This window comes from Coregonus lavaretus (assembly GCF_964263955.1).
Source record: "Coregonus lavaretus genome assembly, chromosome: 9".
In the NCBI taxonomy this organism is placed as follows: domain Eukaryota; kingdom Metazoa; phylum Chordata; class Actinopteri; order Salmoniformes; family Salmonidae; genus Coregonus; species Coregonus lavaretus.
This window is the reverse complement of record NC_139996.1, coordinates 6,829,443-6,843,147: the sequence shown is the minus strand read 5'-3', so window position 1 is coordinate 6,843,147 and position 13,705 is coordinate 6,829,443. Positions and strand designations below refer to the sequence as shown.

Sequence of the window (13,705 nt, the reverse complement as noted above, 5' to 3'; positions counted from 1 at the left end):
ACACACTGTGTGACAGACAGATAGATCTTTGCTGTAGCAGAGTCTGACGTTTTGGGATTTTCTCTTTTCTGTTGCCGTGCGTGGTGCTGTATTCAAACACCAACCTCCATATTTCTGGACCATTCAATTCATATCACAAGATACTGTAGAGGCCAGTACAGCCCTGGTGGATGGTGACTATCATAGAGATTGTTATATCTCTATGGTGGACCATATCCCATATCCACCTGCTGCCAACCTGAAAGACTGTACCTCCATTTTGATAGAAGATATGAGAGCAGTGATCGGCTTGGTGAAAATGGTTCGCATAGTTGTTAGTAGGTATATGTAATGTAGTAGGGGAGCTTCTACCCTATTGCGCCCAACCAAGATTTACAAACACCTACTGGTTAGATCCAGAGGGAAGACGATGGGGAAACAATTGGGACCGTCTGGATGATTCCGGATCATTCCAGCATGCTGTGGTCTCTTGTCATGACTCATGACCAATGAATGAACAAAATCAGTAAGACAAAGACTTCGCTATGTAGAATTTATGATATGGGCATTACAGGAAGATGTCAAAAAATCGGACTTATTTTTATTCTTCAGAACACCAAGAGGCATTGGCCATGTTCCAGGTCACCTACATTGCAGATGAGTTGCTCAGGTTATTAGATTACTAAGTCATATTGATGGGGGTTCCTGCAATATTAAATGCTACTTTCTCATTTGCAGAGATGTGATACAGATCGAATTGGTCATAGATCTTCTACAAATGAGGAAGTAGTCTTTTTTTAAATGTAATTGCAGTAAATCTAGCAGGTAGCTTAGTGGTTTAGAGCGTTGTGCCAGTAAACAAAAGGTCGCTGGTTCTAATCCCCGAGCCGACTAGGTGACAAATCTGTCGATGTGCCCTTGAGCAAGGCACTTAACCCTAATTGCTCCTGTAAGTCGCTCTGGATAAGAGCGTCTGCTAAATGAGTAAAATGTAAATGTAACAATCTGATTATCTGTGCAACAGGACTGCAATGCAGGCAACCTGGAACATGGCCACTACCACCACATGATGACAGTTTCCTCTTTTCTGGTCCTCTCTATTGCACCAAGCTTCCTGTGTCTGTTGTGAAGGGTATGTGAACGGAGGTAAAATCTCACTGTCAAACCAGGCCAAATAGACTGAAGAAGTGTGAATTACCAACAGTTATGTTTCTATTCTGCCGTTCATTCCCATCCTTCCTTCAAACAACCAACTGTAAAATGGTTCCTTGTTTTGGATTGCTTTTATCATTATTGTGTTGGTTGCTTGCTCTGTGTGGGTAAAGAAGCACACATACAGTTACTGAACTCCCCGGTTGCATCTGTAATGGCACCCTATTCCTTATATATCATTCCAGGAAATGAGTCCCTTTTGGGTAGTGTAACTTATTAAAAAAAACATTTTATTTCACCTAATTTTTACATCCTGTAATGAAGAGCACATGTTCAACTTAATAAAATGTTTAACCCTATCTCAAAAAATACTTTAGTAATTGCCTATTAAGTGCCAAATAAAGTAACAGGGTTGACCTTAACAGGGTTGATGATTTCATCTTAAATCAGCCTTAAACCCCTTGTGACAGGGGGAATGGAAGCTTGTGGTGTGCAACAGGGGGGCAATTGAATGCAAGCTTCACAAAAAAATATTTAATTGTTAAGACAGGCTAGAAATGTTTATCTATGGGTAACAACAGGGTTGACGTGTTACGCTCGACCCCGCTTAGTTTTCCACCAGAAAATGGAGTTCAGTGCATGTAACAGGGTTGACCTTAAATGAGTGACAGGTCGTTTATTTTATTTTTTTTACCTTAAAATGAATCACTAATCACATGAAATAAATAATAATCTTCAGAAATGACTGTCAAAGCAACAAAATAACTAGGGCTTTAAAATGATGGTGAAAACTTTGAGAAATGTTGGGGTAAGTGGGTTTAAATCTAACAAGAAGTCACAGAGGATGCACAGAGGGACATTTTGGCACTCTAGCAAGTCTTTATTCCTGTAAAAAAAAAAAAAGGATTTATTGATTTTTCCATGTGGTCTATATTAAAGGTAATTTCATTTAATTTAACAGGCATTTAAAATTCAATATTGGTGCACAACTTCTACTTAAAATATCAAAGGGACACAAAAGACCCAGGAACGACCCAGAAAACTACTTTAGACCAGTCTATGGGGTTCTGGTCAAAAGTTGTACACTATGTAGGGAATAGGGTGCCATTTCAGAAAGCACCATTCCTAATCTATTCAAGGCCCAAATTCATGAAGCATCTCAGAGTAGAAATGCTGATCTGGGATCAGTTGTGCCTTCCAGATCATAATGAATAAGCCTCTGGGTGCGCCGCTCTGCGCGCTCAAGCAGCTGCGAGGAGCGACTATGAATAAGATGACATGGACTGAGAGGACCTGATCCCAGATCAGCACTCCTGCTCTGAGGTGCTTTATGATGCTGTATCAAGAGTAGCAGTGCTGATCTGGGATCAGTTTTGGCCTTTCAGATAATATTAAATGAGATGACATGGAATGGGTGGGCATGATCCCAGATCAGCACTCCTGCTCTGAGACACTTCGAAAAAACAATGGTCCAGCTCTCCTAGTGAACACAGTAGTGAGTCTATTGAACAGTGTTACATACCAGATATTTTGTATGATATTATTACTTTAACTTTATTTGTGGATAATTGTTATTATTAGTGTGGTATGACGTAGGGGATACCCTCCTCATATTTCAGATTTTTTAGAGAAAGAAAATTAAACTGAAGATGAATGATATGTAAATGTCTGGTCTGTTGCTAGGCTACTGTTCCCTCTCTTCCTCTAGTGTGTGTACACACACACACACACACACACACACACACACACACAATAAATTACGTGCTTCAGACCTCTACTGTATATTATGAAGACCAGAAGGCAGCGTTACAGCATTTAATGCTTCAGTTTTATTCAAAACAAGACTTTTCACCAATATAACATTATACAGAATATATACTGTATAGGTCAGCTCCAGTATAAAACAAACAACATTACAAAGTGTTACAAAGCTTTTTCATTGATTTTGGAATCTCGTCTTCATGGATTTTGGTTTTTTGTGTTTTGGGGGGGGGGGGGGGGGGGACATGGCAATAGTCTTGCATTTTCAAAAGGCACAGACGGTGCTACAATACAATTCAATATCATACAATGAAAACAACGTTTCACATTCTGTACTGAAAATCACAAAAACAATCATACTTATAGAGATGGATTGAGGTGGGGTGGGGTGGGTTTTGAAGGTTGATAGGAAGTCCTAATGAAGAGATGCTTGATGAAGATGGTGGAAGTAGAACCAACGGGCTGGTTTGGGTTTTGAGAGCCTGAATCAGGACTTGTGATTGGCAGGGGACAGGAGCAGGGGTGAGGGGGACCCATCCAGGTTTGGCAGGGGGAGGTGTCCATTCATTAGGCTGGGGAACTGTGGACAGAGACAGCGAGAGAGAGAGGTGTGGAGGTTCAGCCAATGCTCCTGAACTTTCTAAAACTAGTGCTGGGCAAACATAACAGTGAATGAAGAAAGAAGAGTCCTGCACGCTGTATATAATGCTGCCCCATGGTGTTTCAATCCTTGCAACAAATTCACGATGTTTCCACCTCACAGAAGCCTTGGCGTAGGGGTGTATTCATTAGTCGGATTCCGTTGTAAAACGTTTTGTCTGTTGCAAAACGTTTTGCAACGGACACCATTTAGCCTTTACTTTAGGAAGCAAATGGAAAGAAATGGGGAGGGACCTACCTGAGGTTGTCCAATAGAAACTGTTGTTTTCGTTGAAAAAACGTTTTCAGTTTGGAGGAAACAGTTCCCATTGCAAAATGTTTTGCAACCGCCAAAACATTTTTGCAACAGAATCTGACTAATGAATACACCCCAGGTCTGCCCCTATCACCACAGGAACTGTAATCCTGGTTTCCTGTTCTATGCACTGTGCCTCTTCCCTCTCTCCCTCCTGAGTGTTTCTACCACCACAACAGGTTCTATAGAGGGTGAAGTGAGTGAACTATGCATTGTACACAAAGAGGCTGCTTAGCTGTGTGTGTGTGTGTGTGATGCTGGGAGGGGAGGAGAAGGGCTAGATAGCTGCACAAATGAGGAGCAGGTCTGCGTCCCAAATCGCACCCTATTCCCTACATAACACACTACTTTTGACCAGGGCCCATAAGGTTCTGGTCAAAGGTAGTGCACTAATATATGGAATAGGGTGCCATTTGGGATGCCTGCCCAGGATCAGCCCTCTCAGAAACCAGTCCAGCCTGTTCTGTTCAGACTGGCTCGGCTCCCCTGGGCTCAAACAGGAAGTATTCACAGGATATCCTCTCCCTCTCTGCCTATGCTAACGCTGAAACTGGAGGTATACTGACTTGGAGACGAAAGAGCTTCTCCTAATGTCAGGTCGGTGTCTGTTATTGCAGTCACAGTCACTCAGTAACAAAGACTTGTCATCTTGGTGTCCAATTCATACACGCACTAAGTGCCCCATTTTATAGAACATCTTAAAATGACCTGGAATGTAGAATTACAGGTAAGTGTACTTAAGATCAAATTGATTGTGATGGATGTGAAAAAAGTTTTGTCAATATTACCTGGGCAGGTCAGGGGGTTGGAGAACGGGAGAGAAATGCTAACATTTATTCTACCTGACATACATTAGCATACATTATTCTGCCAGGTGGGAAATGTCAACGGAAAGCAAGTGTGGGCTTCCCCTGCCCTATGCTCATCATTACAGCTGAGTGGAATTCAACAGTCTTTCTAAGAACTCCATCCTCAGGGGAAACAAACAGGCTCCGGCGATCAAACCAAAAAAACACTGTCCATTCAGCACTTCTCTGTTCTTTAACCCGATCTGTCTCTCCTTCACTCCCTCCTCCCTCTCTCTCTCCCTCCATTCCTCTTTCTCTCCCTCCCTGAACTCCCTCCTCAACTACCCATCTTGAGGAGTAAACAAAAAAACACAGTCCATTCAGCACTTCTCCTGTCTTTCACTCCCTCCCTCCCTCCAGTTTTTACCTGAAACGGTGAACCGTGTCCTGGAAGCCGGGCCGGGCTCAGAGGAGCTACGGAACTCAGGCTGCTCCAGAAGTGAATGCCTGATAACAGAGGGCTATGGGCCAGCAGCAGGCCAGATGGAGTCTAGGGAGGGAGAAGGAAAAGGGGGGGGAGAGTAAAGAGTATGCGAGTTTTGTATCAGTGATAATAACTGCAATGACCACTGAAATAAAAACTCTTCACTTGAGGTTAGTACATTTTGAAAGTATGAATCACAAGGTCAATGTGAAAACATCCTGAAATACAAAATGGCCATTACTCTCAACTTGGTGTTATTATGAACAGCACAAACAAGAAGGAAGTCTGGTTCCTCCTTTCAATACATGGGTGAGGTAGTGGGGTGAGGGAGGGAGAGCATCATATGAAATAAATGTATCTCCCCCTCCGTCTCTCCCCCCCTCTCTCCCTTGTCAACTCCAAATGGAGACGTAAGGCAGTGTTGTGGAGGGACCCGGCCCTGCATGCCTGGTCTGCCTGCCTTTTCCTTTACTATTAATGGAATGATTGGAGCATATGGCATCACTTAGCCCCCCCCCCCCCACCCCCATACCCCTCTCTCGCTCTCTGACTAGGACAGGATTTGTGTAAATCTCTTGTTTTTCCTCTGATCTTACTTTGCACCGCTATAAACAGTGTTTCAGCTGTTGTTTCTGTATAAGCTGTACCTCTGTCTGTGGAGAAGTCAATGTCTTCTTTCTGATGATGAAAATGTGGTTCAGCGAAGCCTCATGATTTTTAACTTTCCTTATTTTTCCATCCGTTTTACGTGACAAAGAAAACACTAACTAAAATACACGCTGAAAAATCTGTATTTTAACATAGTACTGTAGAAGGGCCCATATCATCTAGAAGTGTTTCCCCTGCCAGACTGCGTCAGATGTGGCTGAGCGGTCTAGGCCTGTGGCACTGCAGTGCCTTGGTGCTCTAGCTGGGCTTTGGGACACTGATGTCATGGTCTGGAACTCTGGATAGACTCCAGCCTCCATCTCCCCATGGCCAGGCAGGCCTCAGAACAGATGGGAAGGACACAAAAATCACTGCAACACTGTTCTTCTCTATCTTAGAGAAGATCAGCTAGCATCACTCATGAGTGAGATGTGAGGGGCAAGTCTTCCCCAACAACAACAACCTGATATGGAGTGAAATCAGTGATGTAGTAGAAGATAAACTCATCATGTAAACTCAGTTTACCCGACTTTTTATGTTTTGAATAGGGTTTATTAAGTGCCAGATGACGCTAGTGTTAAGTATTCACTGGCACTGCATGCTGTATCATGTCAAGTAGCAGTATAGTTCATCATACCTGTGCAGTGAAGAAGGCGGGGGTGAGGGATCCAGACGGCAGGGCGGGGCTATTGAGGGCTATCGAGCCGATATCACTTCCTGTCAGGAGCAGGGAGGGGGCGGAGATCTCTAGGGCTTTGGGCTTCTTGGTTTTGGGTGGGAGTCCATGACAACTGTCTCCATGACTACTACCACTAACCCTACTACCACCACTGGTCCTCTTCTCCGGAGGCTGCAGGGCCCGCTCTCTCTCTCTGTGCCCAGAAGAGAGGTTCAGAGGCTGGGCTCCCTGGTCAGAGTCCTCCCCCCACTCCTCCTCTTCAGCCTCTGGGCTCCAGCCTCCTCGGCCTGGCCCTGGCTGGGGGTTATGGCTGTGGGGGGAGGAGGACGGAGAGTGGCGCTGGTGGTGGGTGTGATGGTGGAGAGGGGAGGGTTTTAATGGCCTGTGGGTGCTGAAGGATTGTGATGAAGGCTCAGGCTTGATGAGGGACGGTGAGGGTGGAGTCCTGTCGGTGGTACCCGTCCCAAAGCGGATGACTCCGGAGCGGGGGGAGTCCTGCTGTCTCTCCCTCAGGGCCCGGAGCAGCTCCTCTGGAGGTGGATGGAGGGAGCTGATGCTGAAGGAGGAGTAGAGGCCAGAGCGGAGGTAGTTGTTATGACACACAGCCTGCTGGGCCGCCACAGCCGCCCCCAACGCTGCCCCCAGGGCCCTCCTCTGCTGCTGCGCCTCCTGCTCCTCCTCCTCCTCCTCCTCCTCTACGTCCAGGTCCTGGATGTCCTGGTTCTCGTGGAGTGTCACCCGGCCGGACGTCAAGCCCATCTCTACAGCTGCTGGGTCCATCTTTAAGATCTCCGGGAACGAGACAAACTTGTAGACAAACTTCTGGCCGATCACCTTCTTGATGATGTTCTGGAACACATTATGAGATTAGTGTGCAGGTTGAACCTTAAAATGTTTTTTTTTTGTGAATTCCCTAATATTCTATCCATGCATATAATTACAAACAAAAGCTTTAATACACATTTATGAGCTGATAACAAGATGAGACAACATACATTTTAATTTCTATTGTCAATGAATAACAGCACTCTAAATGATCAATGTTGACCCAGCCATTTCGATGTCAACATTCCATTCATAGAAAAATGAATTGATTGAAATGATTACAAAATGTCTGAAATCCTACAGTGTGTGTGTGCGATGCATCATTTTCTACAGGCGGTGCTGTTTGTTAGGTGAAAGAAGAGGAGGTGGAACTATCTGCCAGTGGGGATCTTTGGTTGAAAAAGAAGAACAACAAACTATTTGAGTTACCATTTGAGAAATATCACATCGACCGAAATGTCAAATAAACAGTGCAGAGATAATTGTGCGTGGGAGTATTCTAATACAAGAGTGCTTGTACCTTTTGAGAGAGGTAACATCAAACCAAATGTCAAACAAACAAAAGGCCTGTACCTTGTCATAGTAGTATCTCAGGGCTCTGCTCAGCTTGTCGTAGTTCATATTAGTCTTGTTCTTTATGTGTAGTAGTCTGTCTGTCTGTGTAGTCTTACTGTAGTCAGTGTGTGAGTAGTGGTAGTGTACTGTCTGTGTAGTGTAAATGTAATACCTTGTCATAGTAGTATCTCAGAGCTCTGCTCAGCTTGTCGTAGTTCATATTAGTCTTGTTCTTGCGGAGCCCCCATAGCTTGGCCACCTCCTCAGACTTGAGCAGTTTGAACTCCCCGTCAGTGGACGTCCAGCAGATCAGATGCTTATGACTCTGGTCCAACAACAGCTGCAACAGGAACTGCCACAACGTGATGGCACTGTCCATACCTAGAGGGACATAACCCATTGATGGCATCAACATGGAACCAGGGCAGTGGTGTAAAGTACTTAAGTAAAAATACTTTAAAGTACTACTTAAGTAGTTTTTTTTTTTGTATCTTTACTTTACTTTACTATTTTATATTTTTGAATACTTTTACTTCACTAGATTCCTAAAGAACATAACGTACTTTTTACTCCATACATTTGCCCTGACACCCAGAAGTACTCGTTACATTTTGAATGCTTAGCAGGACAGGAAAATTGTCATATTCACACACTTATCAAGAGAACATCCCTGGTCATCGCTACGGACTCACTAAACACAAATGCTTCGTTTATAGATGATGTCTGAGTGTTGGAATGTGCCGCTGGCTAACCGTAAATTAAAATAAACAAGAAAATCGTGCCATCTGGTTTGCTTAATATAAGGAATTTGAAATGATTTATAATGTTATATTTGAGCAATTACATTGACTTTTGATACTTAGGTATATTTAAAACCAATTACTTTTTTTTACTTTTACTCAAGTAGTATTTTACTGGGTGACTTTCACTTTTACTTGAGTTATTTTCTATTAAGGTATCTTTACTTTTAAAATGGGGTACTTTTTCCACCACTGAACCAGGGTTATGGTACTGTCCATGGGCAGGCGGCAGCCTAGAGGATGGAGAACAGGCCAGCCACCGGAGGGTGACCCTGTGCTGTTCCCAGCCTCATGCCTGTGTTGTATGGTGTCGACATACAATAGACAATGTTTCTGTAATGGATCAATCAAAATGTATTGTATTGTATACCCAGTACGACACTGTAGTAGCCTACACCGTGATGTTTAACGACAATATTTGTAGTGTAAAGACAAGTCCTAGTGTGGACTAGAACAGTGCAGACGAGCATGTGTAGTGTAAAGTGACAGAGGGAAATATAAAAGTAGGAACAACAGCTCAAGCCAGAAGTATGCTGCGGTCCAACCTGGCTGAGGCTACAGGAAGTACGACTGGCCCGAGTGAGAGAGCGAGGGTGGGTTTTGTCGTTTAATGGAGGAATGTGAAGTCCTATGAGCTCCTGTCTTGCCTGGTAGATCACAGTCTACACACTAACACACAGGCTGACTAGTCTTGTCTAAAGTAGTGCACTTCAGAGGGAATAACCTTGGAAACTGTTCTCTGGCTCTGGTTTAATATGAGACACAGACAAACTCAATGAGGAAAGTGAAAAGTTATTGACCCTGATCAGTGAATGCCTTATCAAACATACATACATATATCACACACGCACACATACACGTACGTAATACATACACACGTACACACATACGTACGGACACACGCGTACATAGTACACACACACGTACAAACATACACACACATTGTCAGAACACATTTCTGGCACAAAGTATCCCTAGAGTTTTCTATCTGTCATGTGAAACCACAAAACTGTCAAAGTCAGGACTTCCTCCTATTCTACTCTCAATGACACATTGGTAGGGAGAGGGGGATCCCACACTACAGGGCGCATTTCCCCAATCCTGTTCCACTTACGACTCACTGCCTGCCTGGGTCATGAGATCAAGTCAAAATGTCCCTCTCACACTCCACCCCTTGGACATATACTGAGACAAAACACATTACTGTTTTGATAGGGCATTCTATGTTCAGTGTTAATTAAGTTCAACTTTCCACGTCACCTCAGCAATCATTAAAACACAGTTTTGTGCGAAAACATTTGTCACCTTGTAATATGAACCATGATCTTCCTGGTTAGTAAGAGTTCACACAAAGCCATCCAGTGTTTTGGGGAACGGAAACGCCTAATGTGATTAGGTGCTGTGTGTGGAGACAACTTAACCATGACTAAATCTGCTCTCTTCCTGTTCAAATTCACAGCCCGTCGCTCGCTGGAAAATCCAACCACCCATCGCGAGTGAGCCCCATAATCTTTACATACGGCCAGCTTCAGAAAGCCCAAACTGTCTTTTGAGTTGAATCTAGGTAGCGCTTCTTTTTGATTATCTATTTATCTAACAGTCTGTCTCGTTCTCTTACTTTAGAATAGAATAGTATGACTAAAACATCATTCACAAGGGAGATAGATTATACGGAGTTGAAATAGGCAAACTTTCCACGACTGTCCATTAGTTTTTCTGCCCCACTGACGTTCACTACCAGACAGATTCAAACCGGAAGCTCGTAGAAATGTTGCGTAGGCTACTACTGACCAGACAAACTAGAAACTCTCTTGCTGCGGATCCTATTCTATTCCTCTGTTACACTGAGTTTACAGTAAACCATATGAATAAACAGCAACAATACATATAGATTTAGTGACATTGTTTACAACGTTTTTTTTCTGATAAAAATTTTTTTATGCACTCTAACTGTAAGTCGCTCTGGATAAGAGCGTCTGCTAAATGACTAAAATTTTAAAATTTAAATGTGTGTTGAACTTTGGTATAGATTAGAAACAAAACAACCTGTCATTCTGTAGCCTACTCATACAAAATATATAATCTACAATAATAGAGATCAGTTTACCTAATTCATCCACTCACATTCAAAATCCATGTTGCCTTTTCACTATCAAAGAAACAATGAAAAACCATAATAACCTAACAATAAACACATTAACTTGTTTTCACATTACCTGCGATCTCGTTTGCCGTTCCTTCCTCTCCTTGAAAACGTTTATGATGAAATTGGTATGACCCCTTGTTTTTCCATGCTGACTGACTGCCGTCTAGCTAGGCTACACAGCTCTGCTGGACTGAAATAGGATCCTGGCTTCTTTTTCTGAGCAGGAAGTTGGAGCAGGCAGACAGAGACCCGGCTGGCTTCCTCTTCCCTACGATTCCCCAGGCGTTTTGCCATCTATGTAAACACGCTTTTCTCTCTCTCTCTCTCTCTCTCTCTCTCTCTCTCTCTCTCTCTCTCTCTCTCTCTCTCTCTCTCTCTCTCTCTCTCTCTCTCTCTCTGTCAATTCAATTCAATTCAATTTAAGGGCTCTCTCTCTCTCTCTCTCTCTATCTCTCTCTATCTCTCTCTCTACCGGCCGATGGCAAACATTGCTCTCAATTATAACACCATGGTAATATCATAACTCCAACTACTCTCCAGTTAAGCTGACATCAAATAAAATAAAATACAATTGTATTTGTCACATGTTTCGTAAACAAAAGCTATGTTTCCATTAACTTGTTCAGTTATTTTTCTGTGGACATTTAGAAAGTTCGGATAGAAAATAGATGTGATGATTGCTTGCTAGGGTGCGTTTCCATTTAACTATCTTGTGTCGATAAAAACAGCTGTAAAAACCAACAGTGTCCAATAAAAATGTAGTGGTTGAAGTGTTTACATTACCCATTTAGGCAAATTGCACATGAATAAATTGGCCAGTCTGTATGCTCTCCCACCTATCTGTTTCATGTCTCAGGTATACATAGCCGCAAGATGTATGGGTGCTGAGGGTGCTGCAACACCCCCTGAAAAATCAGAATAAAAAATAAATATTAATCAAATGAAAACATAAAAATTCTTACAAAAGTAGTGCACTGGGCCTTTAATAGTCCTGTATTAGTGGATGATATAGCAAAAAGACTTGTAAGCGGTGACATCATGTGCCCCAGCGTACCTTCAAAATGATTTGGGAATCATAATTTATTCGAAAAACATCATTTACATCATAATCTGTCGCAATAAAGAAAGTTCAACAAAATAAAAATCCACCCCTGTCGAACAGATAAAAATGTTGTCCCTCTTTAGTTTCCATTACACATGTCGCATTCATCTTTTTTTGCGACATTGCTTTTGTCTAATAAACCCTGTTCAATGGAAACCTGCCTAGTGAAATGCTTACGGGCCCTTCCCAACAATGCAGAGAAATAATAGAAAAATAATAACACAAGGAATAAATAAGTAACACAATGAGTAAAGATAACTATATATATATATATATATATATATATATATATATATATATATATATATATATATATATATATACAGTATATATATATATTTTTTGTCATTTAGCAGACGCTCTTCTCCAGAGCAACTTAGGGTTCGTGAGTGCATACATTTTTCATACTGGCCCCCCCTGGCCCCCCGTGGGAAACAAACCCACAACCCTGGCATTGCAAGCGCCATGCTCTACCAACTGAGCTACAGGGGTATCAGTACTAAGTCGATGTGCAGGGGTACGAGGTGATTGAGATAATATGTACATATAGGTAGGGATAAAGTGACTAGGCAAAAACAGTAGCTGCAGCGTGTGTGATGAGTCAAAAAACGGTCAATGCAGATAGTCCGGGTAGCTTAACTAATTAACTAATCATTTTAGCAATCTTATGGCTTGGGGGCAGAAGCTGTTCAGGTTCCTGTTGGTTACAGACTTGGTGCATCGGTACTGCTTGCCAAGTCTATGACTTGGGTGGCTGGGGTGTTTTTAGGGCCTTCCTCTGACACCGCCTGGTATAGAGATCCTGGATGGCAGGGAGCTCGGCCCCAGCGATGTACTGGGCCGTACACACTACCCTCTGTAGCGGTACATAGTCATAGAACATAGAGTATAGAACATACAGTATAGAGCATAGTCATAGTCATGGCTTATTCTAAAGTACCCCTAGGAGGTCCGTTTTATAGGGCTGTACTCTTGTTGCGCACCAAAGGCACAGGGTGTGGGTGTGAGAGAGCAAGAGAGAGAGAGAGAGAGAGAGAGAGAGTTATTGAGCCAAAATCGGATATGATCTAGTGTATAATTATTCTAGGTAACTCTTTACATTACATAGTCCTTCTTATAACAGTTTAATTACATTTACGTTGATATCAAAAGGGACTCTCTAAAACACATTACCCACTGCTCAAGGTTGTGTGTGTCATGGTGTGTAATTGTCAGTGCAGGTACATTGATTTTGGAACTGGCCTAGACCAGACTGGGTGCATGAGGGCAAATGTCTATTCGACCTCTGTGCCAAACATCGATTTAATACATGAAAGCAAGCCCATTGAACACTTTTAACAAGTTATTTATTTAGATATCAAACTACTGGTTAATGGGGTTTGGAGTCAAAGACATAACAAATTGTGTAAAGAACTGGAATAGTAATGAGATAATCCTCATCCAGCCAGGAGATGTCAATTTAAGAACATGATTTAAAAATCAATAGGTGTCAATTAGGCACAAAAAAAGAGAGAAAATGGCTGCAATGCCTAAAATTTCAATTGGCCTGTTGTTAGAATGAACATGGTGGTTTTATTATTACACATAGCCTTTAGCATTGACAACACCATCCCACTGGGCACACACTGGTTGAATCAATGTAGTTTCTATGTCATTTCAACAAAATGACGTTGAACCAACGTGGAATCGACTTGAATTGACGTCTGTGCCCAGTGAGATACACTACATGACCAAAAGTATGTGGACACCTGCTCGTCGCTCACATCTCATTCCAAAATCATGGGCATTAATATGGAGTTGGTCCCCCCCTTTGCTGCTATAACAGCCTCCA

At 42.6% G+C, this 13,705-nt stretch overlaps 1 protein-coding gene across 2 annotated transcripts; it reads right to left on the bottom strand.

Moving 5' to 3' along the window:
- Positions 1 to 527: 527 nt before the first annotated feature.
- LOC311135124 (ETS domain-containing protein Elk-3-like) lies at positions 528 to 11,043 on the bottom strand. 2 transcript variants are annotated; one of them, XM_084169018.1, is made up of 5 exons: positions 10,843 to 11,043; positions 7,999 to 8,207; positions 6,405 to 7,295; positions 5,063 to 5,185; positions 528 to 3,472 (listed from the first exon to the last, which is right to left on the bottom strand). In XM_084169018.1, exons 2-5 carry the CDS (start codon positions 8,203 to 8,205, stop codon positions 3,380 to 3,382), a joined length of 1,314 nt encoding a protein of 437 aa, XP_084025144.1. In that variant the 5' UTR covers positions 8,206 to 8,207; positions 10,843 to 11,043; the 3' UTR covers positions 528 to 3,379. The 2 variants fall into 2 exon arrangements, with proteins under 2 accessions (XP_084025144.1, XP_084025145.1); XM_084169019.1 differs by lacking the exons at positions 7,999 to 8,207; positions 10,843 to 11,043 and adding an exon at positions 7,845 to 7,990.
- Between the last annotated feature and the right edge of the window lie 2,662 nt (positions 11,044 to 13,705).

Bases quoted from the DNA above. Each gene is read 5' to 3' on its own strand.
- LOC311135124 (XM_084169018.1), bottom strand. From the start codon at position 8,205: ATGGACAGTGCCATCACGTTGTGGCAGTTCCTGTTGCAGCTGTTGTTG. The intron at 7,296-7,998 runs GTATTACATTTA...AATGTGTTCCAG, and splicing joins TGAGATACTACTATGACAAG to AACATCATCAAGAAGGTGAT. The intron at 5,186-6,404 runs GTATGATGAACT...CTCCCTCCCTAG, and splicing joins CCGCCTTCTTCACTGCACAG to ACTCCATCTGGCCTGCTGCT.